The sequence below is a fragment of the Columba livia genome, chromosome 2, assembly GCF_036013475.1.
Source record: "Columba livia isolate bColLiv1 breed racing homer chromosome 2, bColLiv1.pat.W.v2, whole genome shotgun sequence".
Taxonomy (NCBI): domain Eukaryota; kingdom Metazoa; phylum Chordata; class Aves; order Columbiformes; family Columbidae; genus Columba; species Columba livia.
Genome location: NC_088603.1, coordinates 4449640 through 4476948, shown reverse-complemented (window position 1 = coordinate 4476948; position 27309 = coordinate 4449640). Strand labels below are relative to the sequence as shown.

Genomic DNA, 27309 nt, shown 5'->3' with positions numbered 1-27309 from the left:
TTACCCTTTCAAAACACCATCTCTCCTCTTAGGGATCCTATCCCACAACAGTGTGGGGAGAAAACAAAACAAAACAGGAGTCTTCAGAGTTGTTTTCTAACAGGGAAGATGTACTGGGGTGTAAGAAGGCTATACCTGGTCCACTGTTAGTAGGTAGCATTGCTGAATATTGTGCCCAGTGTGTGATTTGGACTGAAGATCTCATAACGCGTTGCTGCTTATTTCAGTTCTTCTTCCATAAAGCTGCTGCTCTCAGCTCCTCAGAAAATGTATTTATGTTAATGGGTCTGGATTTTTTATAGCGTGTAAAAAGAAAATCTCACTATATGTCACAGCTCATCTTAAGATATTCTAGAGTTCAACTCTTGTGATTATAGAAAGGAATTGGCTGCGATTTTGTTTCTATATCTCTCAGGTTCCTGTGAAAATGTCAATTACTGCTGTCTGTCTATTGTGTTTTCACTGTGGCTATTACCTGGGTCCCTGCTGATACTGAGTCTGGGCATGTGCTTCTCCTTTATGGCATATATGAAAGCAATATATTTTTATTGTTCTTTTGAAAGAGCAGGAACGGCCTATTGAGGTCCAAAATTGTTCACCACGTATTCTTGAGTGGTGCACATTTGAACTGCATTAAAAACACAGGACATGGTCCCAGTTCAGAGCTGTGTGTTCTCAGATTCTGAAAATATAGGTCATAGTGCTAAAGACAAAGGGAAAATCTCCCACTGCAAGGTATTATTTGTCAATATACATTAGTTGAGAAGTTGAGTCCTTTACTTTCGTAAGCCAAATACTACAGACCATGTAATGTGGCTTCTTACATCCAGTGATGTCTAGGACATCTTTAAAAGGTATACATTTTAAACTTACAGTTGCCCAAGGCAGAAATATTGCATGTGGCTAAATTGCTATGAATCACAAATGAGCCAAATACATTTGCTGCATCAGTGGAGGTAATTGTGTTGGTGGAATTGATCACCACTTTGGCAATCCTTTGTCTACCTAGAATTTGGTTATTCACTGTCATGATATAACTGCATATCACCAGAGACTGTGTTTTCTGAGAATTACATTTAAATGTTACTGTTAAAGAGCTCTTGCCAGATATTTAAATACTGGTGATCAGCTGTGATTAAATCCTGTGTGCAATGGTGGTCCAATACTTCTATTGGTCTATAAAATCTGGGGTGATTAAGGCAGAAAAACACTGCACAGATACCAGTTTCCAAGAAGGGTGGGGGTGAGGTTCATTAGTCCAATATCTACAGCTGCACAAGTCACCTTGGGCTCTCACTTTAGTTCCTAGCAAGAAACAAATGCTGAGTCTAAATGTCTCTCTCCATACCATGTTTTTCACACATAACTTAGACCATAACCATGGACTGACTGTCAGTCAGTGTCCAAAACATTAACCCTCTGCAAGAGGAGTGTCTGTTGATGCTTCTCAGCAACACAACAGTGATGAAGTCAAAAATACAGACATAAGGTATCAATTGTTAGGCAGATAATAAGAATAGGAACCCTATATTATCAGATAACTTAATACAAGTAACATTAGAATCATCTTCTGTAGTATAAACCCAGACTGAAGCATTACAGTGGTTAATAACTTTATACAGGAAAATTTTGGAATATTCTATCATTTGGAAAACTCAGTTGTTTCAGTATCTTTTATCATCCTGCAGGATATGTTCATATAGCTAGACTTTTGCCTTTCTCCTTCCTTTCTCCTTTCTCCCTTCTCCCTTCTTTCTCCCTTGCTTCTCCCTTTGCCCTTCCCTTCCCTTCCCTTCCCTTCCCTTCCCTTCCCTTCCCTTCCCTTCCCTTCCCTTCCCTTCCCTTCCCTTCCCTTCCCTTCCCTTCCCTTCCCTTCCCTTCCCTTCCCTTCCCTTCCCTTCCCTTCCCTTCCCTTCCCTTCCTTCTTTTGTCCCCACAGAGCAGACTGCATTACCTTTTAAAATTTGGATTCCAAAATAGTGAGATATTTCACACTGAAGTAAAAACTTTCGTTACCCCCGAAGTAGATTACTTGAATGATACCTCAGTTACTCAACTGATCAGTGCATCATTTTATATTGTATTTTGTGTTCATATCAATGTTAAATGGCTGTGAATGTGGCCTAAACATGGGAAAGCACAGCTACATGTGAAGGGTCTGATGGGGAGTGGCTGAGGGACCTGGGGGGTTCAGCCTGGAGAACAGGAGCTGATGGGAGACCTTCTGATCGCTGAACTGCCTGAAAGGAGGCTGGAGCATGGAGGGGTTGGTCTCTTCTCCCAAGGAACGAGTGATAGGACAAGAGGAAATGGCCTCAAATTGCGCCAGGGGAGGTTTAGATTGGACACTGGGAAAAATAAAAAGGGTTGTTGGGCATTGAAACAGGCTGCCCAGGGCAGTGGTGGAGTCACCATTCCTGGAGGGGTTTATAAAAGATGTGTAGACAAGGTTCTTAGGGACATGGTTTAGTGAAAGCGTTGGGTTAATGGTTGGACTCAATGATCTTTAGGGTCTTTTCCAACCAAAACATTTCTATGATACTGTACATCATACTCTTAACAGTCATAACTTGGGACAGCAGAGGAACATGGCAGCTCATGAACCACTGCTCTGCCAGCCCTCTCCTTACAGCCACTGCTGCACTTTCCTCCCAGGTATTGTCTGTGACCCAAGGACAACCAAAGCTGGTCATATATGCCTCTTCAGATGACTCTTTCTCTGGTAATTTGGTTTTGGTGTTTTTGATGTGTATGGCCTCACCATAATTAGGAAGTTTTCCTCTCTTCCTCTCTAATCCTTTTTGGTGAGCTCCACACTGGCTTGTCTCACTGCTGCTGCTCTGACACACCATTCAGGCTGCTCCCTTCTTTCCTCCATGAATATGTACTTTATTCCCCTCCATGAGTTTTCACAGTGAAATAGTCGCAAACCACTTCAGAGACGGGAAGGAAAAAGAAAGGTTTGTTGAGAAAGTTACTCTAGGCACAAACTTTTGTGCAAAGCTTTGATTTCTTGTGGGATTTGAGTGGGTTTTTCTGGTTTTAATTTTTGTTTTATTTTTCTTTTTCCTTCCACTTTGGCACAATATCTAAACCAATGTCTCTTAGCACTGAAAGGAGAAGGAGGGAAATTGAGAACAAGCTTGAGTACTTCCCATTACCACTGTTGTAATGAGCTCTTTGCCTCCGTTCTTGAGTATTGTCCCCAGTCCCAAAGCCCCTTTGGGGAATATTAGATTGAGAGCTGTAGCACGACACTTATTGGAGCCGCCTGTGGGGACGACTGAAAGGGAAGAATGTGTGTGATAGTTGAGGGCAAATAGCTTTAATTTAATTAGTGGATTAATTAAAGCTTTCTCCCTTGGGTCGGGTATATGTGTGTGTGTGGAGAAGTGTTTCTGCAACCTCCTGTAGCTGTTCATCACGCATTTCTGTTCCAAGTGTGACTCAGATGGGGTTTCTATTGAACTTACTGGGAGCCTGCACAAAACAAATTTCCTGTCTAAGATCTTTTCACTTCAGGGTTTTGTTTAAATGTAATGAAGTATAAATGGGCAAATAAAAACGAGTAATAACAAGAACTTGCCTTGCAAATGAATGTGGTATCTGGCAGCAAGAGAAACGCAGAACTCCAAAAACTTCTGTTTCCCAGCAGCCCCGCAGTGAGAGAAGTTTTGTGTTAGCACAGATTCCCTCGACCTTCGCTCAGTGAAGCTTATCAAGAGGTTTTTTTAAATGTAATAAACCATTCAAGGACACTTGGTAGCCTTGACTCTGCATGCTTTACATAGGTCAAGAGGAAAGCAGATTAAGGCCAACAGTGTCCTGGGCTGTATTAACAAGACCACAGCTAGTAGATCCAGAGAAGTGATTATCCCCTCTACGCAGCACTTGCTGGACCACTTCTAGAATATCATATCCCATTTTAGGCTCCTCAATATAGGAAATATGTTGGTCAACAAAAGCAAGCTCAGAGGAGGGCCACCAAGACATCCTGTGAGGAGAGGATGAGGAAAATGGGATTGTTTAGCTGGTGGAAGGAGTGATGTTTTGGAACAACCTAGTAGCAGCCTTACAGTGCCTATGAGGAGATCATCAAGAAGAAAAGAAAGACTCATCATCATGGTCCATGGCAGGAGAAAAATGGACTACGGGCATAGAAGAGGCCCTTTTACCCCAAGGAGAGTTGAGTATTGGAGTCAGTTGCACAGAGAGGTTATGAAGTTTCCATTCTTGGTGGTCTCCAAAGCTCAGATAGAAAAAGCCCTGAAAAACCTGGACAGATCCAATTACAGACCCTCCTTTGAGTGGGAGGTTGAACTGGAGAGTTCTAGAGGTCCCTTCCAACCTGAACTATCCTGTGGTTCCATGATTCTGTCTGAAAGACATGTCATAGATAGTTACCATGGTCTTGCAGTCAACAGAGGCAAAGCTCTAAACACAAATTCTGTAGACCAGGAAAAAAGAAGATTAAGACAGCTTTAGGCTATCTTTTATATCCTATTGGTTTTGGGTTCTTCTGACACCTGGTACAGCATTACAACTCTAGTATAAACAGAGAATATTCCTGTATTCCACTACTGCTTGAAGACTGAGAGTTGTGCCTTTCCCAGAAATCCTCTGGACATAATAGGGGAGTAGAACAAGCCTTTCTCTGTTGCTGTTGCAAAAGGCAACTCCAAGTATGGGGCAACTCTGAGGATGGTAGTCAGGGACCTTCTTAGGTATCAGCTAGAACTCTCTATTCAGAGTTCAGGTAGGAACCTTTAGGCTTCAGAGTAGACTAGTTTTATTTTGCCAAGACAGGAGATTGCTTTAACAGAGAAAATCTGGGAGCTGGACAAGCAAAATCATTGTCATGTACAAGCTCACCCCATTGGAGCAATGGTTCCTCAGATCAGATTAAGAGTGTGTCCTAGAGTGGTCAAAATTAAAGAATTCCTCTTTCAGGTTCTTCATTGCAGGCATTCAGCTGAATCTGAACACCGTATCCCAGACTGCTGTAAATATAACTCCTCATTTCTCAGCCAGACATAATATGTTAACAAAGGCAGATCTTACCATCCAACTTCCCGTTCAGTCACTTTTAGATATTAATCCAATCATCTGATCTGTTGTGCAGAAACTGCACAAAATGCAATCTGACCACAGAGCCCAGAGGAAAAAAAATACTCATTACATATCCTCCTTTACCAATCACAAGCTCCACCAATTTACATATGCACTACTTGCCTGTAACTCCTGTTCAATGGATTTCTGCTTGCTGAGGCAACCACTCGTGGAGGCTTAGCTGTAGTATGGATCTATACTGGATTGCTCTATTGCCAACATTTTTGCCATGTTCAAGAATTGGAGAGTGCAGGTCCTGCACCATTGATGTCCCACAGTGAGTCCACACAACCCGTTTTTGCTCCAAACTAAAAGCTCTTGGAGGGGTGAGAATCTTCCCATGGAGTTTCAGTCAGATTTACATGGGGGTAGACCTCGATTTGGACACCTACATTGCATTGCTCTTGAATACTTTTGAAAATAAATGAGAGTTGCAATGTTGACAGGCAACTGTCAGCTTTTCAGTCCTAGGTTGACCTCCAAGAAATGAAGTAGGAAGACATTTAGCTTGGGTTATTGGGAGTTGTACTTCTAGGAGTTTTACCTATGGAGAGGAAAGTCTGAGGAAGAATGGAAGAAAGACATTTTATTTTGCAAAATAGCAACCAGAAAGGGCTATTGAACATTTTGTTTCACCTCAAGCACATTATGTCTAGCAAGATTTTTAAACACTTTTCCAATGAGTGGTTGTATCCTGCTGGTACAAGGCTTTGAGAAATATTGCTTGCTATTGCCTGCTATTAGAGATAGAATAAAGGTGTACTTTGGTTTACCTCAAGATGTCAGTCCCTGTGGAAGTCATCAACTATACTGAGAATGCCTCACCATGCTCAAAGAGAGATTTTTTCAACTGATCTCCAAGATAAAAAGCCAGTTCAGGCAGACGCAAAAATGGGTTTACCTCATGTTGCATAACATGCCTTTTATCCAGAATTACCACTTCAGAGGGTATGCACAGAGTAAGGGAACTGTTGATTATGCTGCTGCTACTTTCTAATCTACAGGGAGACATGCATCTCCCCAGGAAACATCAGTGTTAGAAGGTAACCATATCTTAAATTCATGTAAGCCATTTTGAAAGGGATCAGTGCCTTTTTTTTTGGCAGTTTGTGTGTTGGTGTCTTTGATTGGTTGGTTTTGGTTTTGATATTGTGCTTTTTGTTTGTTTGATTGTTTGATGTGTGTTTTTGTGTGTGTTTGGTTGGTTGGTTTGGTTTGGTTTGGTTTTCATTTTGTTTTGTTTTTTTCTCTGCACAATTTGACTAAAGCATGGTGTCAAAACTATGCTGCAGATTGTACAAATGTGCCTTGATTTGAATAAGTTTCTAGTAACCGTACCATTTCACTTGGTCGAAAGGGTTTTGAAATTACAGTAGCTTGGGTGCCAATTACACAGGCAGACAAAAAACAATCAAGTAACAACGTAAGACCTTCCTGGAGACAACTTGTTTGACTGCCAAGCCAGTGTTGTGAGTACCAGTCATGATGTAAATCAGTTCTGAAAAAATCCCTCCCAAACATCTCTGTTTTTAACACAATGTTTTGCAAGTTCTGGCCCTGGTTTGACCAGTTTGAATCATTGCTTGATATGGGATTAAATCTAGTAATGTTTTTGTGACAAGTAAGCTTCTTTCTGCGTTGCTCACGTGATAATGTATCACTCTTAAAGGTAACTTTTTAAAACTGAAAGTCATATTAGAAATAGTAAAAAGTGCCGTTCAGTATGAAGTGAATATTCTAATATAACTAGGGTTTAAACTCTTGCATTACTTTAGAGACAACACTTAGACAAAACATGAATCAGACTCTATTTCATCTCTATGTTAATGCAAAACACTTTTCATGAGGGATTTAATTAAAGGTTTTTTGATGTTGTTTTTTCTTTGCTTTTTCTTATCTGTATTTCTTTACCCCTCTTCTTATTGGCATGGTGTTTGATATCACATATCCTGAATGGAGTGGAAATATTCTCATTCACTTCTGCAAAAAAAGAATCAGGACTTTACAGGCATAATACAGAAATGCAGAAGAGAAAAGAACAGCTAATAATTCTGAATTGTTATATTTGATCAGGTCTTTGTAGAAAAGAAAGTGCCAAACATATTGCACAGTTCGCTATCACATCTTTACAGTGACTTCAAAACTTATTTTCTAATCTTGCAGTTTCTCAAGAATACTGGTGACTTTTCTCACTTCTGTGGATTGACTGGGTTGACTTGTGTAGTGAAATAATGTTTTAAAGCAATGATGAATGTTCTTACAGAGAGTAAAATGAGGAGAACAGTATTTTTTGAATGATTGTATGTAGTCAAAGGCAGTTCAGGTTTCTCGGCTGGACCATTCTGCACTGTTGGCCCACAGGATGATTGTTTTGGATAGTACTGAGACCTCTTTCAGTGCCCAGCTTTGATGTGTTAAAAACATTCCAAATCCTTCCAGCCACCCAACCTTCTCTCCTATCTGCATCTTTATCAGTGACTATAAATGTGGCACAAGGATAATGTCCCATTCATAGAGAATGCCCTGGTTTTACTCTCAGAAGACCTGTATCCACTTGATATAACTGAGGAAATTATTCAAGTGCCGGAACATAAATGTCTTTTGCCACTAGATATAACCTACAGTGTCCAAACTATCCTGACAAAGGGCAAACATAAAGGCTCAGGCAGCCAGCAAGCAACTGGAGGTCAAGTGAGATGCCCAAAGGCACATCAAATGGTCCAGACATCTGTGCTTAGACTTCTGACCTGCTCACTTTGGGTATAGCAGTATGTTGGTGCCATATACACAGTGCACATCAGGACAGTTACCTAAGCATGGTGTTCAGTTTAAGTTCACGTCCCTTGTTCAGTAGTAAAAGTGTTTAGGAAGCCTCTTAGTGCAGTCCAGTCCTGTTCGCTCAGCTGCCTAATCACAGCCTTGCTCTGTGCTCTGTTGCCTTTCCACTGTAGACATCTTGGGGAAAGGAAGAAGTTGCTCTCGAAGTTGACTTCACCTGCCTTGCTCCCAGCACTTGATATACTTGAACCAAAACAAGGAGAAAGAAAGCTTATTTAAATTCCCATCTGAAATAACCTGGCAACAAGTATTTATTTCCATGAGGAGGGAAGTGTCTGGTACCCTTCTGATCTGCGCAGTTCCTCCCATGTGGTTCCTTCCCTGGAGCATCCATATGTTTGAGCAATGCCTTGCTTAAACATGTGACTCCAAAATTTGGTAATCTGATATACACATATAGCTAGGGCAGGTCTGAAAGCAGTAGAGATGTGTTCACCTCATCCTCTGCTCAGTTTTATGTATTAACAATGGCTTTCTTAATGGAACAAGTCACAACAAAACAGCATCTTGAGAGTATATGCCAGAGAATATATATAGGTTGTAACATAATAAACAAATTGTTATTAACATTACCATAATGTCAAGGGAACAGAAAGGAGTTAAGTACTAGAAGTTACGCACAACACATGCCCTTTTATCTCTGCAGTTGCCACCTTAATAAAAATAAATGAGGAAAAATGAAAACTCTCAAATTCTGTTGCATACCTATATTGTCTTAGCTATCTGTGTTTCTCTTGTTGTGTTCTCTCAGAACCAAACAGACATTGATTGTATTTACAGTATTTGTATCTATACAAATACTTGCCTTTTCAAAACTGGCATGAGTCTATCTCCTTCATTCCGTTAAGAGTAATTTCTTTTGTTTTTTTAAAAAAGAGTAAACTTCATGCACTATCAACTTTGTTTCTTGATTTTCCTACTATATGTGTCAAAATATTCTTTAACTGCACATATCACTGGCATCTTCTGGGAAACTGAAACCAGACTGTCTCTGCTGAACGCAGGAAATTGCAGATGTCCTTGAGGCAAAAGAAATGAAATCAGAAGGCCATGAAGTTCAAGCTTACGCTTCCATTTGAATTGTTCTCTGCTGTTCAGTTGCTGAAGAACTGACTCGACAGATTAAAGGCTCTACCAGCACATAGTTAATGGAGAAACAAGAAACACATGGATCCATCCAGGAAAACATGGTCACGTTAATGCATCTCTGCATTCAACAGAGAAACCTTCTGTTATAAACAACACAAACCTGGTTTTATTATCTCAGATAAGGCATTGCTAGTTAGTGGGGATGACAGGCAGCTTCTAGTCTCTCCTCTGGTGCTGAGGTTGCCATTTCTTCCCTTTGTTTTCTGTCTCAGTTTCTGTATTCCCCGATATTATTTTTTTGAAGTCAGCTGATGAAGAGTATGTAACTCTATATAACATAACATAACATAACATAACATAACATAACATAACATAACATAACATAACATAACATAACATAACATAACATATAACACAACACAACACAACATAACATAACATAACATCATAAAGATGAATAAGTCACATGAAAATATCCTGTCAATGGTGAGAGCTTAAGGAAGGCTGCAGGGGTGGGGGAAGCACATCACTCCAGTGCTCTCTCTGTGCCCAGCAGTCTGCATTTCAAATATTTCCTGAGCCAGACTTACTGAGATACAGTTGATGAAATTTAGTCAGTTTAGTGAGATACGTATGACTAGATATGCCTGTCTGCCAGGAAAACAATAAAATCTGAGCTTTTAACCTTTATAATCAATTTAACGTTTAACCTTTATAATCAATCGAGTCCTGACTTTGATTTACCTCTTTCTAAAGAAGAAAACAAAAGTTGTAAAGATAAATCACAGTCCTTCATCCTTTTGCTACTGATTGGATCTAAACCTTCTTCTCAAAGACCTAGAGTTACCCTGTAAGGCATAAAAAGTTGTGCATCATGGGTTTCTTGTTCTTAGAATTTAGTATAGTTTGACGGACTTTGCATACATACATACATATTTATATATGTTTTGAACTCCTTTAGCGTTTAACATCCACAATATCAAGCTGAAAAGAGTTCTGCAGGTTAACAAGAAGTGTATGAAACATTTCTTTTTGTTTATTAATTTCCTCCTTGTATAATTATTTAATAATAATAATAATAATAATAATAATAATAATAATAATAATAATAATAATAATAATAATATGTTGATTTTTATTATTATATGGCAGCTTTTCTAATCTACACATACTAAACAGTATAGAAACTGCCACATTCACTTACTGAGACAACCGCTGGACACTCCTTTAGACCTGAGCAACTGCTAAGAGTGAGCCAGTACTAGCAACAGAAGCCTGAATTACTTGCTATTTCTCTTTTATCTTTTAAAACGATATTCTGAGAACCTGAATGTCAGCCAATGCAATTTCCCCAATCTTTGGCACATTTAGGAAATGATGTAGCAAAAGCCCTTATGTTCTTGGGAGATCCCAGAGACTGGTGGCTATATATATGTTTTCCAGGCTCTTGAGAGCCCTTAGAACAGAAGAGTGTTTGTTTTGAAAATAAACAAATCTAATACGGTTATGCCTGGTATACACCAGGGGGAAAATAGCTGAAATTTATTACTGGGACCCTGGAGATGAAATTATAGCATTATCATTTCCTACAAATGGTGAGTAAACTAGTAAAGTTGGAGTTCATCAGGGAAACCATCTCTGTCTTTGAAATAGGGATGGTGGCTTTTGTTTCAAAGTCAAAAGTGTGCAAATGACTCTCTGACTCCTCGCACACACAAAAACACACAACACAAACACCACCAAACTCCCCTGTTTCCCTGAAAATAAGCCCTATGCCAAAAATAAGCCCTACAATGATTATTCAGAATTTTTGAGGATGCTCAAAATATAAGCCCTATTCCAAAAATAAGCCCTAGTTGCAGCTCATTAAAAAACTCTATTTAAATAGTGTCTATGCAGCTATACATGTAAAAAAGTAATAAGTTTTGGAGCAAAAACTCATATAAGACCCTGTCTTATTTTCAGGGAGACAGGGTAGGATTATGCATGCTTTGGGATTTACTGTGTGTATTGAGTATTGCACACAAGTAATCATAAGTGTGTGTGTTTCAGGCAAGACATGAAGAAATTTTTTACAATAAAGGTGGTGAAACCCTGGCCCAGGTTGCTCAGAGAAGTGGTGGATGCCCTATTCCTGGAGACATCCCAGGCCAGGCTGGATGGGGCTCTGAGCAACCTGAGCTGGGTGAAGATGTCCCTGCTTATGGCAGGGGTGGGACTGGGGTGGCTTTGAAGGTCCCTTCCATCCCAAATTATTCTATGATTCTATGTGCTGGCAGTTCAATGTATTGGTCACCCAAGCCATTTCCTTCATTTCCACTGCGCCCTTGTGGCCAGGAAGGCCAATGGTACCTGGGGTGGATTAGAAGGGGGGTGTTCAGTAGGTCAGAGAGGTTCTCCTGCCCCTCTGCTCTGCCCTGGGGAGACCACACCTGGAATATTGCGTCCAGTTGTGGCCCCTCAGTTCCAGCAGGACAGGGAACTGCTGGAGAGAGTCCAGCACAGGGCAATAAAGATGCTGAAGGGAGTGGAGCATCTCCCATGTGAGGAAAGGCTGAGGGAGCTGGGGCTCTGGAGCTGGACAAGAGGAGACTGAGGGGTGACCTCATTAATGTTTACAGATATATAAAGGGTGAGTGTCAGGAGGATGGAGCCAGGCTCTTCTCGGTGGCAAACAATGATAGGACAAGGGGTAATGGGTACAAACTGGAATACAGGGGGTTCCACTTAAATTTGAGAAGAAACTTCTTCCTGGTGAGGGTGCCAGAGCCTGGCCCAGGCTGCCCAGGGAGATTGTGGAGTCTCCTTCTCTGCAGACATTCCAACCCGCCTGGACACCTTCCTGGTGTAACCTTATCCGGGTGTTCCTGCTCCATGCGGGGATTGCACTGGATGAGCTTTTAAGGTCCCTTCCAATCCCTGACATTCTGGGATTCTGTGATTCTGTGTGATTCTGTTGGGATGTGAGGGATGTTGAACTGTGCAGAGAGGGCTCCAAAATAAACTGAAATAGACTGAATTTGGGTATTGCTTTCCCTGTGTGCTTGTTCCTACTTGGCAGTTAAGGGAAAACAGACCACTTCCGTAAAACACTCTACTTCCCCTCTAGTTCTTTATCATTAATAATGAAGGAAAAGGGGTTGGGAAATATGAAACAGCAAAATTCTTGCAGAGAACAGGAGTAACCTATCCCATCTTCAAGCAGTACACTGATTTTCACAGTGTTTTCCATGGAGCGTGATTTGAACCTCAGTCGTGCCCCTATAAATGATCTAATAAGAGCTGAGATTGTCTTGCCCTTGAATTGATATCCCCTGGCCACTTTCTGCAACAGGAATGAAATCTCATATTGATTTCTGGGAATGGGTCTTGTTCTTATTTTGTGGCTGCTTTGGGATTGCTTGCATTCTATTGACTGCAATTTTCCTGTTATAAACTCTTGATTTTTAACATTTTTTTAAAACCCATTTGTATTTTTTTCCTCGTAGTGGGCAGCCTCAGAGCCTTAAAGATAGGGGAAAAAATTGGATCAAGTCACTTCAGTTTAATTGGCATTGCACTTCCTTTTGGCAAGAAAGTTGCCTTGTATTCATTGGGAGTAAAGGAAGACGGGAACATTAAGGAATGGATAGGGTGAAAGACTGAAAGAGCTTTTAATTTGGTTTTGAGTCCTGAGCTAGTTTAATGGACTGTGCAAGACTCATAAGAAACTGGTGTAATATCAAACTGAGCCTTAATTGATTTCTGATTCCTCTTTAAAATATTGCTTTATTTAGAGATACCTTTACTTCAGCCTTATATGAGGAAGGAATACAATAAAATAAAGCAAGCATATTAGAAATTACACTTTGACAGAAAGACCAACATTTTATCTCATTTCTAATGATGTTTTTGTTTCTTTTTCTTTTTGGAATGAGATCTCAATACTTGCTGATGTTTCAACATAAACTCATTAGTTATTTTAAGTTTGTAATTGTTCTTCCTCTGCGTTTTTTCCCCATGTTTCAGGTTACAGCAACCCATTCCAACTGTATCATTAAAAAGGAGCAAGAGACTTGTCTGGAGAAGATACGAAGGGCAGCTGCTCTGAACCCTCTCAATGACTCTTCTCCAGGTGAGTTCCAACTTGGTATAAATCATATATGTTGAACTGATGGTTTCTAAACCTTTCCTGTCATGTCTGCAGGGCTTTCCAGCAACATCAATGCAAACATCTTACTGTAAAAGGTGTGGTCACTGCAGTTGAATTGAGCATATACAAACGTTATAACGACAAAAAAATCAATAAATGGGGATGTAGCAGAACAATTGCTGGTTATTATCAGAGGTCAGGACTTTGCTGCTGTACTTTAGGTGATGCAGTGTCATGTATCTACAAAATTAATCCAAAAAGAAAAAGAAAAAAAGAAAAAAAGAAAGAAAAAAGAAATACTGTGCCTAGAAAGGCCTTGATAATGTTGATGTCTTCTGTTGGTGCAGGTGACAACAACTATCATGGACTGGACATAAGATTAAGTGCATCACTGGTCTGGTCTGTAACAGCTCATTCCGCATCGTCAGTTTAGTCATAATTTGTGCCTCTCTCTCACATGATCTGAAGACCTTTACAGGGATTAACATTGTGATGACTGTAATCTTTATAAAGAATACTTGTGCTATTGCTGAGATAAGAAACTGAGGCAGCAAGCAAAGAAGAAATTAATAGTTTAATATCCTGTCTCATTTCCCATTGACTACAGCAGGAGCTTCCTATGGCCAGCATGAATGAGAGAAGGGCAAAGAATGACAAAGAAACTAATTGGAAATCACCGTCTGTTTTCTGAGTCCTGTTCAAAATGCTTCTATAGTGACTAGAATTGGTAAAATTGTGGAGAAAAGCAGATAAAACACATTGCATGAGTGAGTAAAGATGGGCGATTTCACTTTTCCTCACCACGTATTTTAGCTCAGAAGCAAGGGAGGGCAGGATGCAGATCTGTGTGTTATCAGAGCATCCTCTGAAGCAAACCTTGCTTTTTAGCAAGGAGTATTTTCATCAGAGTCCTGCTATTAATCTCATACATAAGCTCATTTTTGTTCTGCTTCCCAGCTTTGGGCAAAGGAACTGTGTGGTTTGGTGGAACTGGGGAAAGCATGTAATTCAGACAGTTCATTTCAGCCCCGGGGGTGTGTTTTTGAGTTCCCCTTTGTGCATTACAGAAGAGCTTCCTAATTCTTCCCAGGTCCAGAAGTGGCAAAAGCAAGGACAAAACAGAATAAAAAAAAAACAAACCCTGTTTCTCCTCCCCTGCCCCCAGAATGATGTCAGAAGCAGACCGTGAGCCCTACTTGTTATAATTATGCAATGACTATTATTTGGATTCAGGAATTCATACCTTTTCCCAGGTCAGAAGAGACTGTTTCACTAGCTGGTTTGTTATCACTCAAATCCAGAATAACCCTGGCAGCTGGGGGACTATTCAGACTGAACTCTTCCCCCCTGCATATTCCAAATTCAAGGAGTACGGCTCAGAGACAGAAGAAGTCCAGAGCCATTGGAAAGGCTTTTGTATCTCAATGTGATTAAAATGTGTCACCCACTCAGGCAGCAAGAGACTGAATCTTGTCAAGCAGCAGAACCCAGCTGCTCTTTATACTGCTTCCCCAGTATTTTTTTGATTTAATCACTCTAAAGAAGATTTTCCCAGGCTTACTGTGCATCTTTTAGTTGTTCGCCACATCCTGTGGCAACACTTTCCACAGTTTATGTGGCTTTGGATAAAGAAGCCACATTCCCTCAAAGACTTTTGTTTTCCAGTGAAGTATTCTGGCATATTTCTTGTTTTAAAGCCATTTTTGTCTATGGATCCTATTTTTTGCCCTTTCTCTTTACCTTTTAAAAAATATTATAGACATGTTTTACATATAATATGTTTCATTTCACTTTTGTGTCTAGTCTATCGCTTTAATTCCTGACATTCCAGAAACATCTTTCATAACATGGTACTTATTTCAAGGCCACCCTCATTCCCAACAAAGCCTTACCTCCATAACTAAAGGACTGGACGTCAACAGATACACTGCAGTAGTTGGGAAAATACCACAAATACCTGTTTTCTCCAAAACCACTTTTGCCCCTGGTCTGTTACTGGAATGGAGCACTATTCGTCACAGCTGAATCTGGTTTTATGTTAAGTTATCAAGCACCGTTTGAAGAAGTTTCATTATGAAACTCCCTGATAAGTAGTAACTGCCCACAAATTATTCAGTAATATGTGCAGTGTGTTGATTCTTCCCAATTTTCACCTGCTGCGGACAACCTATTTTTCACTTGGGAGAAGTGAAAATTGCCCAACATTTGAGTTTTGTTATTCATTTGTAGCAGTAAGACTTACTAATGATGGCAGGCAGTGGGGAAATGTGTTATTACCTTGTTTCCCTCAAAGAAAGAGCAACATAGGAGATAACTCCCTTGCTTGTTAGAAATAGCTGAAGGAAGGAAGATGTCCCTCCTGGCTGGTGAGTAAACTTCTGTTTATTTGAGAACAAGGAGAAGCATAAAAGTACCTCTTCTCTCTTTTGACTACTTCTTCATGTAATTTTCTGTGGAACAATTCAATATTTGAAATTTTTGAGGAGTTATTTCTCCTTAAAGGGGCTGAAAGGTATAAAATGGGCTTTGAGTTTTTAGAGCCTGTAGGGGCTTGTGCACATATTCAAGTTACCATAGTTTAAAAAAAATCCTTCAAACTAGCTGACCTACAGAATCCTCTGTAAGCAAGGAAGCTCCACATTCTGTTGCAGGTGACACAAAGTCAAATGATTAGGTATAAAACTTGGATTTGGGACATGAACAGTCTTTGTGATCTGTATTTCTACATGATCTAGAGTAATAATCTTACAGATAGTGAATCCTACTCCAAGGTGCCCACATGGTGTAAAGAACAATAAAGGTAATAGCAGATTCTCTGCTCCTGTTTTAAGAGCTTGTCTTCTGCACTGATATTTCTCCTGCCTAAGAGTACTGCATGGAAAGCAATACACTTCAAAGTCAACAGAGGAAGAACATCTTTTGAGTTCGTACATTTTTCAATAATTCAACTCTCCTGCCTTTGCTTTGCCTCCCTGCTGCGTTCAGCGTCTGTGAACACAGACATAAACTAAATGGTTCCCCAGAGCTCCTCTGGGTGAGGTCCAACACAAGCACAATGTTGATGCTGCAAGAGCAACCACAGCTCTTGAAGAGAAAAGCTGGCACTATATTATAGAAAGTCTCCAGCCTCAACTTGTCAGTGCTCTGATGCTCTCCCCTTTCCCTCCCCTCTACCTCTCATGCCCAGATGTTGTGCTCATTACTGTTTTATTCTTCCCAGCACTGTTTTCTCTCCTTCTGCTGCTGTGTAATGCCTATAATGCTTCAGAGACAGTTACTGCCTTGAGATTTTCTGTTTGTTTCTTTTCCGTGAGTTTTATGATAACTTCTTCCTCTTAAATGCTTTGAATTCTTCAGGAGCTTTTATATAAGAAAAAATAAGGAGAAGCTGCTGACCCTGTGTGTCCATCCCTGTTCAACCACCACATACAGACTGAATGGAAAAGAGAATATGAAGAAAATGAAATCTCAGCAGGACACAGATCTAACTCTTTTGCTGTGGAGGTGGAATTAAAGTGATAAAGTGAAATAATGAAAGCCAAAGGCAAAAAAAAAAAAAAAAAGAAAGTAAAAGAGGGAGCAGAATGATTATTTCATACTCAACTTCCCCAGGCAGTGGAGCCAGGCTATTTATTACATCAGTGTTTCCAACCTCCTTTGCTTGAGTTTTTGACCCTCCTATAGCGTAGAGCTGCCTCAGTTCCTGTTGGACCCTCTTCTAGCTGCCAGCAGTTCTCAAGGGACCTTCTATCTGATAAGAACTGATAAAGCTCACTGCTGATCCATATACACCTTTTTCATTTCTATTTTTTCCCCATCCAGGTTCTGTTGACCTGTTCCCAACCCTGGGGCTAGGAAAGAATGGCACAGGAGTTACTCAGATGCTGAATGACAGTTTCCTGGGTCATGTACAATTAGCCTGGGATTCATCTAATTAAATGTTGATGCCTGCAAATACATCCACACTACAAATGAGCAAGTCACCTTGCTCGTTTTCTAGCTCTAAATATCTAATAAGTAGAGTCTGAGACATGATTCATTTTATCCTCCGAGTAAATTAGATGGTGCCTTTTTTTCTCTATGAACGTATATAGGAGTCAGCGTTAACATCTCATCTATATATATTTATGCTGTAGGTGCCTACATTTTGTCAGACAGATCCTACCTTTATCATCTGGCTCTGTTATACTGACTAAGTCATGCTAGAGGTCTGGATTACCCCAAAAAATCTAGACCAAGATTTTTCCCAGGGGATGTTTTGATACACAGGTGTCTTCGTACCATCCATGTACTTAACTGTAGTAGATCTACTTATAGTTGAGTGAGCAAGTTTTGCAATCATTGCTTCCTTGAGTGGTGACCTTAAAAGACAGGCAGGTGTCCAGCAACCTGCACATTCACACTTGTCACATGCATGAACTCACAGAGAGAATCTCCCAGCTGTCTTCTGCTTGTATCACATGGAATTGTAACTCCAAAGACCTTGCATATTTCTTGCTTGGTCTGGGATTTCATGACCAGCTGCAACTGACACTGTCAATGGGGCCACAAGATCACAGCCAGGAAATATGCCACTCACAGAAACCCTGCAAAAGAAAAAGCCCTGCTAATGAAGCATAGAACACTTCTCCAGCTGTAGATTGGCATGACAGAATTTTCCCAGGGTGTTACCTGTCTTGCTTTCCACTGTTGGAACTTGATATTCTAGATTTGTCCCCTGAATGTGGCTCTCTCTCAAATGGTGGAGGACTTCCCTGAGTGATAGGATGAGGGGCAACGGGCACAGACTGAAACACAGGAAGTTCCATATGAACCTGAGGAAAAACACCTTTCCTTTTAGGTGCCAGAGCCCTGGACCAGGCTGCCCAGAGAGGTTGTGGAGTCTCCTTCTCTGGAGACATTCAAACCCAGCTGGACACATTCCTGTGTGATCTTCTCTGGTGAACCTGCTTTAGCAGGTGGGTTGGATTAGGTGATCTCCAGAGGTCCCTTCCAACCCCAGTCATTCTGTGATCTGCATATTTGGGCCTCTGATTTAATATTTATAGTGTCTAAAATGCACTGATCAGGAATGAGCCAAGGTATGGTAGCAGTAGACACAGCACAAGAATTTGAATACAAATAGAAGTGATGAGGAATCATTGGTGATTATGTGGTTCATGACTCCCTGTCAAATTAATCTTTAAGTTGTAGTTCTAGTTAGTTAGTCTCATCCCTCCTGTCCTTCCTCTGAAAAACACTGCAGTGCAGCAGCATTGCCAGGCAAGTCAAGTAATTCAAATGAAATAAGTATTTGCAGGGATGCGGTGCGTACAATGGTTTTTATTGAGAGAGATCCTATCAGCAAGTTATCCTGTGAATCGACAGGAAAGAAACTGGTAAGGGTACCAACAGGGTAGGAGATGGCAATTAGAAAGTAATAGTGGTAATGCAAGGAGAGAGAAAATCACAGTAGACTTTGAAAAATGTTTTCATCTTCATATAGTGATGGAGAAGTTTTTTTTAGTTTTAGATTTTTTTTTTGTTGGGTCTCTCCTGTTCTTTTAGAGCCTTGTCATTATCTGCTCTTATTTCCCTTGGCACCAGTGGGAAGACATTACTTCATTGTGTGTGGTGGTGTGTGTGTGCATGTGTCTCTCCCTTGTTGACGTAGCTGTGCAAAAGAACAATAGGACTAAGGTTGGTCTTCTCACACTTAGTTTTCGAAAGCAATTGGGTTGGGAAGGTACAGCTAAGAATACATCTCTACACCTAAATGTTTTCTACTTGGCTTCTCTTTGAGCTGGGATATTTACCCAGATAGCTTTGATCTGCCTGAATACATCTGTCCTTGTTCAAAGATGCATTCTTTGCTGATGGATTTATCCATGTGACACTGCATAAAAAATATTCTATGAGCCTCATGTTAGAGCTGGTAGAAACAAGCAAGAATTTCAAGATAGAAGTTAGGGATCATGTGATACCAGGGTTTGGATCTGTGCTCATTTCAAACACCTATACTGTAGATTTCTCTACCTGAACGAGATACCTGTGCAACCATTGCTACCTGAGGTGTGATCAAGCTTTACTTTCTCAGGCAAATACATGAAAAAGAGCTTCACTGATCTCTCTTTTCCAATCATTGACTCATTCTTTAGCTCTTTACTGAATGTCTCTAAGTTTATCAACACTATTTTAAGCATCAGATACAAAGGGTGGATTCATGCCACCTAAATATGGTTGTATATAGTAGAGAGGCCTTTATTAATGCTAGTTGTTTAAACTGTGTTTATAGTCAATAGATCAAAATAAGTACTTAGAAGTCACTTACACTTACAAGTAATTACAGCACTTAAACTTGCCCTGTTTTGGACATCCATCTTACATTGAGAAGACTATATGACAAATGCCCATTTGTCTCCAGTGCTTATTAAAACAATAGTTATGGAGGTCTGAAGTTAGGTGGCATGAATTCTGTGGATAATAATGTAGCAGTAATGGAATGAACACAACCTTCACAATCCAGGCATAAACCATTCTAGAAAGAATCTTGTTCTCAAATGGGGGAAGAGTAGGTAAAAGAGATGTTACGACCCTACTGTGAATTCAGTCACATTAGTGAAGATGAAAGCCTGGAAGTTCATCGTCATTTAAAAAGTTCAAGATCAACAATGACAGGGGAAAGAAAGGGAAACTGCTTTGGAATGATCTGCTGGAGAGGAGACAAACCTCCAATGGGTGAACCGCTGGTATGTTCCTATTTTTAGTAAAATCCTCTAGCATATTTCTTTCTCATCGCCCTATAATATACAACTAAACTATACTTATATATATGGTCTGCCTGGGAAAACTAATAGTATAATAACAATATTTTTTCTGGTGAAGGTTTCCTGGCAGCAGGGATTGAAAACCCATCCACATTGTACCCTAGACATGATATGAAAATTCACATATTAATACCAGTTGAGCAGGGATGTTAATTTGGCATCGTAACTCTCAGCTGAGATTGTGGTCTTGGGTGCAGAAATAATTTGCTGCAGGGCAGTTCTGTGATTGTCTAATCCAGCAGCTTTTGCTTCAAGATCTAGTTGGGTTGCCATTAGATTTGGGATCTCTGTACTGTTCTTCATTAGGGATCACAGTGTCTTGGGTAATCCTATAGTAGGTATAGATACTTTAGTCTCTGTCCTAAGAGTCTTAACCCCAAATCCTACTACTTCTTATTTACTCTTTTGTCTCCAGGGATGTGACTAGTCTCTATTGATTTTAGTAACTAACACCTAAATTGTCTAGTCTAAACTAAGTGACCACCAAAGAGCTGTGGGTTCTTCCTTAGAGCTATTCCTTTCAAACCAGTGTGCGTTCTTGACATTTGTGGGGTAAATTGTTCTATAGAATGACCTTTTACTCTCTACTGACTCAGGAAAGAAGCTGAGGAGCAAGTTAAACTATATGGACTCTCTAAGATAAAACTTAGGTGAGGTGATCATCAACCTGGGAACGGTCAGTTAAGATGACTCAGAGAAAAGATGCAAAAATTTCAGTAATGGAGCAGAAATTTCTATCATCTCCTTGGGCAGCATGAACACATTCAGCCAACACGTTCAGCAACGTTTTGGTGGTTTGAATCAGGACTGCCTTCTTTGCAAACCTTGCTTATAAATCTCAGTTTAGTCATCTTTTCAGCAATTGCTGGACTTCTATTCAGATGGGAAATGAAGGGAAGGAATTTAAGACCTTCAGCTCTGAAAACACTGTTAACTGCAAAGCATATGTATGAGCAACTATTCCCATCCCATAGTATATTCACTGTAATAATTCCTACCTGTTTTTTTTCAAAGCTATTACTTTTGTAATCTCCAGAATTGCTGGGAAGTCCTTCTTTAATAACCAAAGAACATAAGTTAAAAGAAAATAAAAGATGGAATGGAATTTGTCCAGGCAACTGGGTAAGATACTAGAATCATAGAATCATAAAATCATTTTGGTTGGAAGAGACCCTCAGGATCATTGAGTCCAACCGTAACCTAACCTAACTCTAGCACTAAACCATGTCCCTAAGAACCTCGTCTAAACGCGGTTCTTAGGGACATGTTTTATTGACACAGATAAAATTAATTTCAGGGAGCTGAACTAAATAAAAGTGTTTTTCTGCAAACAGTATAGTCACTGAAAAATGCAGGTTCAGGTTAAATTTTTAAATAATTTAGGCTGAAACACAATAACAATTAACAAATTAGGAAAATAATAATGCATTGACATTTCATGACAGAACACTTTTTTTTCAGAAATATTACTAATTAAATTTAACTACGGTTAAAAAATAAATAAATTTTAAAATTAAAAATGAAATTTCCTATCTGTCTGTCCAAGTCTCTGCACTTCATGACAGCCAGAAAGAAGGAAAATATCTTATTTAATTAAACAGATTTTTTTTCCTCATTTTTTGCTTTGTTTAACCATTGAAGCAAAGTATCAATTATTTACCCAATTCCACTTGTGAGTTCCTTGTTTCTATGGTGACAACTAGTTCATTTTACCATGCCACCTATCTGTTTTTGTCTGTAGTTAAATAGTATCGAGAAGCCCAGTCTTGCCTTCTGCTACCTGGCATACATGATGTGCAATGAAAAGCTGATTTAGAGTAAATAGAGACAGCTTTTTTATAGTATATGCAGAGGTTATCAGTAAGTTACGGTTTTCCTCATATACCTATTTACTTACGTTTTTTAAAAAAAATTACCATTTGCAAATGCATAATGTGGTAGATGCATTTGCAATGGATTTTACCTTCGGAGAAGTGGGATTGTTTTAATTCATGCAGCCCTAAGCTGCAATTGTGAGCATTATACATAATTACAAACATGATATACCAGGTCATTGCAGTCAAAAAATGGATGATAGATAACAGTAAAATTTAAGGAATAAAATAAGAGATGGTCTTTCCTGTGCTGCCATGATCTGTCGGTATCTTCAGAGTCACGGACAGCTGGATCTGTGACAATTTACAATAATTCAGCTTTTTAATATCTATAGTGTCGTGGCAGAAAATAATCCTCAAAGGACTATTAACATGTCATCTGAATTATAACTGAGTGACCTTCTGTGATTTCAGTATCATTTTCATGAGATATTTGTGCCTCCTTTTAAACTGTGTGCTTTTGCTGTATCCCATCAGGCAAGCTGCTGCAGTTTTCTGCAGAAGCGGATACATTTTTGTGCTGAATTCAAGGGTTTCCTTGTATGCAAACGGTGTTTTCATGAAGGTCTTGAAAACCTTATATTTCTGTAAAAATGAGTGAGTCAGGTGTCAGACAACTGAGTATTGTCTTAAAAGATAATTCTGTGAAAACGCTCTTTTGTTCCTATTCCCATGGTATATTCTGTGGTTGTCTGCTGTATTTTCTGACAAAAGTGAGTCTTTATTGCTCCTTCAGCTTTTTAGTCTCACTAAGAAAAACAGAGAGAGTAAATTTGATTCTTGCTGGAATCAATGGCACTGTTGACTCATTTCTAGGACTTTTACTTCTAGTGATGGAACATGGATTAAGACAGCACAGGCTGAATTTCCCTATATTGCCAGAGACTACAGAGCAATCCTAAATGAAATCTAGACTTTGACTGTAAATTGCATTCTAGTGTTCAATGAGTTCCAGGAGCAGAAGAATTAGGGAATGACCTTGGATATTTTTAGGACTGGATTCAGGTGCATATAAACAGCAAGTGTCTCCAAGTTCCTTAGGCCATCAAGACATTCTGACATGGGGCCTACAGAAGATCTCTGTCTGTCTAGACTGGCAACTTTGAATCAATCCTGTGAAACATCTCAAATTGCACTAAAATATATCTTTATGAAAATAAAATAATTTTTTACAGTGTAAATACCTGACGTAGCTACCTAAAAATTCCATGATCCCTCAATAGTCAATAGCTCAATAGCTCCCTTATGAGAGCAGATCGTTACCCACAGACATCTTCATTTTATCACTGGAATTACTTTCACAGCTTCAGTAAATGTATTGACTTTGTGGACCATAATGGAACTGGGGAAAGGGTTTTATTGTGTAGACACATATCCAGTGTGACTTGAGATGCCTTGAGTATCTGAGACACTAACATAAAGCTCAAGGATATGGCACAGACTTACTGGAGTAACAGTATTGGAATAGAAGCAGGAGGTCACGTAATAGCTCAGGTGGCTCTAATGACATGCATTGAAGCAGTTGAAACTCACCTCAATTTGCATACAGACATACATATTTAGGTTTCTTAGTGTGAACTGAAAGAGCTATAGGACTCACTGAATCAGGGTGTTGAAACACCGGGGCAAGTTGCCCAGCAAGGTTGTAGATGTCCCATCCCTGGAAACATTCAAGGTCAAGTTGGATGGGGCTTTTAAATAACCTGATCTAGTGGAAGATGTTGCTGCATATGGCAGGGGGAGTGGACTAAATGTCCTTTAAAGGTCCTTTCCAACCCAAACCATTCTATGATTCTATGGTTCTATGAATCTCGATGGAAAGAGATAGGCATCTTCAGAGAATCAGTCTTGTTTCCTAAAAGAATACTCTAAAAAAATTAAGGAAAGTTTGTTTGCTGAAGGTTGTTAATCAACCTAACAAAAAATGTCTTTTTTTTTCTCATTGATAGTAGAGACAGAGGAAAAAAAACATTAAGTATTCTTAGCAATGACTAACAGACACATTTGGTTGTTTTTAACAGAGAAACCACAGGATAACTACACACACATCCAACAAGTTTCATTTTATTAGTCAAACTACCCAAAGGCAAGAAAAGGACAATACAGAAAAAATTTATGATCTCTGCTTGAGCTCATAAAAGCCTAGAAGGATGTAAAAGATACTGGTGCATATGCTTATGGTTAATAAAGACAAAATACAGATGTTGATCCTTTCTATATTCCTTAGGTTTGGGTTTCTGTTGCTAATGATTTCAGAAAGTAGATCACATGGATATAATAAGATCTACTAAAAGACGAAGTAGTATTCTTGGCTGTGTTAAGGGTATATTTTATCACCCTGGTAGGATGAAGGATCTGTAGTAACTTGTTGATTCCCATTCTAACCCACAATAGCTCCCCCTATGTCATGATGTTTCCTGTTGCTAGCAATCATAATCAGGATCCTTGTTCCTTCTTCTGGATCTGTCTTGGGAAGGGGCAGAACGGGGAACAAAGACACTAGAGCAGAGTGTATGACACTTGTGTTTCATCAGCTGTCAGGACTATAAACTTGTGGAATGCACAAAGATTTTCTGCGATAATTGTCTGGGAACAATGCTCCAGCCTGTGACTTGCTGCAGAAAAGTATGGCCAGACCCCCCCTTTTTACAGACACGTGGAGACTGTGGTCACCCAGTTAATCATTTGCATGAAAAGACTATGATGGTCATCAAGCATCATGCAGTGTCCTTCTATTTCTGCCTCGTTTCTATTCAGTCCTTCACTCAGTCTCTTGTTAGAAGTAGATTTAACGGGTGACACAGCCCAGGAAGTGAACTGATTGAACTCTATTTTCTGGATAAAATGGGACTTTTGTGAGACTGCCATTATTTGAACTTCCTTGATTATTCTTCTGTACCTTGATATGAAGATGAGAACAGTATCAGGTAGGGTGTTGTTTTGTTTAGTTTTGTTTTGTTTTTCATAGAGACACCATGGAGTTTTTCTCATGGAACTTGAGATTTCTATGCCATATATATTTTTTATCTTGGCTATTGTCCTGAAGCTGCCTTACAATCAATGGACAAAAGTTGGCTTCTCAAGGGAATGACTCATCAGACCTATTTCAGATGTTTGCTTTCAAACGAGAGACATTGTTCTCTAGGATTGTCTATTTCTATCTAATCCTACAAAAAATTTGAAAACTATCCAAATGTGGATGTTGGCAATTGGTCAGTTGAATTGCACTCCGGAAAACACATTTGCCAGTTACTGCTTGCTTTGTTAGTGCCTGTACTTGGACCACTATTTGGGAGAACAGTAAATGTGATGGGAACAAGAAGGGGTTAGAACCAACTCCAATGACTTTCCATTAATAAATTCAATGGGAAGATTTTCTGTACAGTCTGGAGAATCACTTCCTTTGGGCTTCTGGAGGAACATTCTGACACACCACATTTTGTACAGTTAGAATCACTCCTTTTGGTATCTGAATTTTTTGTAGGATCACTCAGAAAGCTCTAGTCATGGATCAAGTGTTGCTAGACCAAAGACTCAAAAGAGTATTCTTATCCTGTTCTTTACTGTGAAATGTTTTTTTCTGATGAAACTTCACCTAGTATTGATGTCCTCCATAGTTGGCCAATGACTAAAATTGCCCAATTGTACAGTTTCGTTTCTTGTTTCAGCTTATTCTGAGCTACATCCCCTACTTCTTAATATACTTTACAAACTTAAGCCAAGAACTTCATTAGAGGAAACTGCCTACTTAATAATATATGCAGTGGAATGAGTGTAATAACTTGGACTCCTGACAGATCGTGCATATTGATTTTTCCTCAGCAAAGTAACACCGAAAAACAGTAAGTTAAATCATCTTCAGACAGACAAGCAAGTTACAGTACTATAACACATTATTAACTACTCCATCTGCTAAGCAGTAGAAAAATATCTGTATGTATTCCTCTCACCACGGCAAAAATGGGATAACTCAGTTTTACTTACCTTCAAAAGCAGAAGTGCAAAATAACTTACATGCATAATAACGACTTGAATATCAATTCCCTTAGCCCCTACTAAGCCCTATTTTTTTCAACAAAGTTCTTGATATTACTCTTTCATTAGACACTTAAGCTATGCGCTTTCTTTTGTTGGAAATCACAATGGATCAGATCTTGATCTCCTCCGCAGGATGCTGAAGAGATTTAGAAAGTGGAGAAAGCTCTGCAGTATCTGCTGAACTTCACGGCCTGTTCTGTCACTTGAAGAACAAGGCATCAGAAACTGCACGTTCAATACTCATTGTACCTTTTTTAGATCTTAGACAAGGGAGGATGAAGGTGGGGAAAGGGAGATAAGCTGCTAGACAGCACAGGTGACTCCAAATGTGCGTGGTAATTTGGTCCTACAAAAAAGGAGCAAAGGAAAATATGCAATTCCTTCCTCAAAATCATCCTGTGAAATAGAAGGAATGGGAAAGGAAAAAAGGAAAAAAAAAGGGAAAAGCAAAGAAGAACTCAATGTATTTTGATTTGGGAGTCATAAAGCTTAATGGGTTGAAGTATTTCATTCTAGATAGAAGAATTTTGCATGCTATACTACAAAAAAAAATTAACTTGGCCTGTGCTGTTTTTATGCTTCTCAGCTTGAGATTTCATTTCCTAATTTGAATTCCACCACAGAAATAGGTTATTCCATGGTGCAAGAATACTTCAACAATATTGCACTGAATTCTAAAGGTGAAATTAATCTCACATTGGCTGGTTGAAAGTAGAACATTTGCTTAAACTGGACATGTAGGATCCTCTGTAGGAGAAAAAAAAAAATAAAATAAAAAGGAGCATAAAAGTTGGTTCCACCAGCCTTTCTTTAATATGTATATTTTAGAGAATTAGTTAATTTCAGATATTTCAGAAGCAGGACAGCTTACTTTCTTTCCTATTGGTGTGTGACCTCTTTTTCCCTCATTTCATATCTACAGGAACATTGAAGGTTATAGTCCGATTTTGTTTTGTTTATTTTTTCAAATATATGCATTATTCCTGCCAGATAGTTCGAAAGGAACGTAATTCAGAAAACTCACCTTCCAGACATCAGATTGGTCTCAGTTAAAATAAATGTTCTTTCTTTTCATTTCTGAATTTTCCTCCTGGATGCCATGAAGCCTCATGATTTTGACAGCTTGATGAACACATAATGTCTAAGGAATGATTTACAGATGAATCAAAGTAATTACTCCTCTCTTGTACCATACTGTAAACATGTAGCTTAGAGGCACTTTTGTTTTTAACATGGGCAGTTTTGAGCCTCAAGCCATTCAGAAATATCCAGATAGACTCACCTCCCAGCTAATAATGTATTTATAGCTACCACCAGCTTGTTTTATGAAAAGGTCGCTAATAAATCACTTTTATGACTTTGAGAATTCTTAAACTAAACACACCTTTTCTTTGCCAACATAAGTGCAGCAAATACTCAACCC

At 39.3% G+C, this 27309-nt stretch overlaps 1 protein-coding gene across 12 annotated transcripts in view; it reads left to right on the top strand.

Moving 5' to 3' along the window:
• The window catches only part of ADCYAP1R1 (ADCYAP receptor type I), a 157162-nt gene that overhangs the window by 49471 nt on the left and 80382 nt on the right, over window positions 1-27309 (top strand). For all 12 annotated transcript variants that reach the window (XM_065050329.1, XM_065050339.1, XM_065050331.1 and 9 more), the window contains one exon: window positions 13045-13150. In XM_065050329.1, the coding sequence (XP_064906401.1) occupies window positions 13045-13150 (106 nt within the window). The remainder of the gene's footprint in view (window positions 1-13044; window positions 13151-27309) is intronic.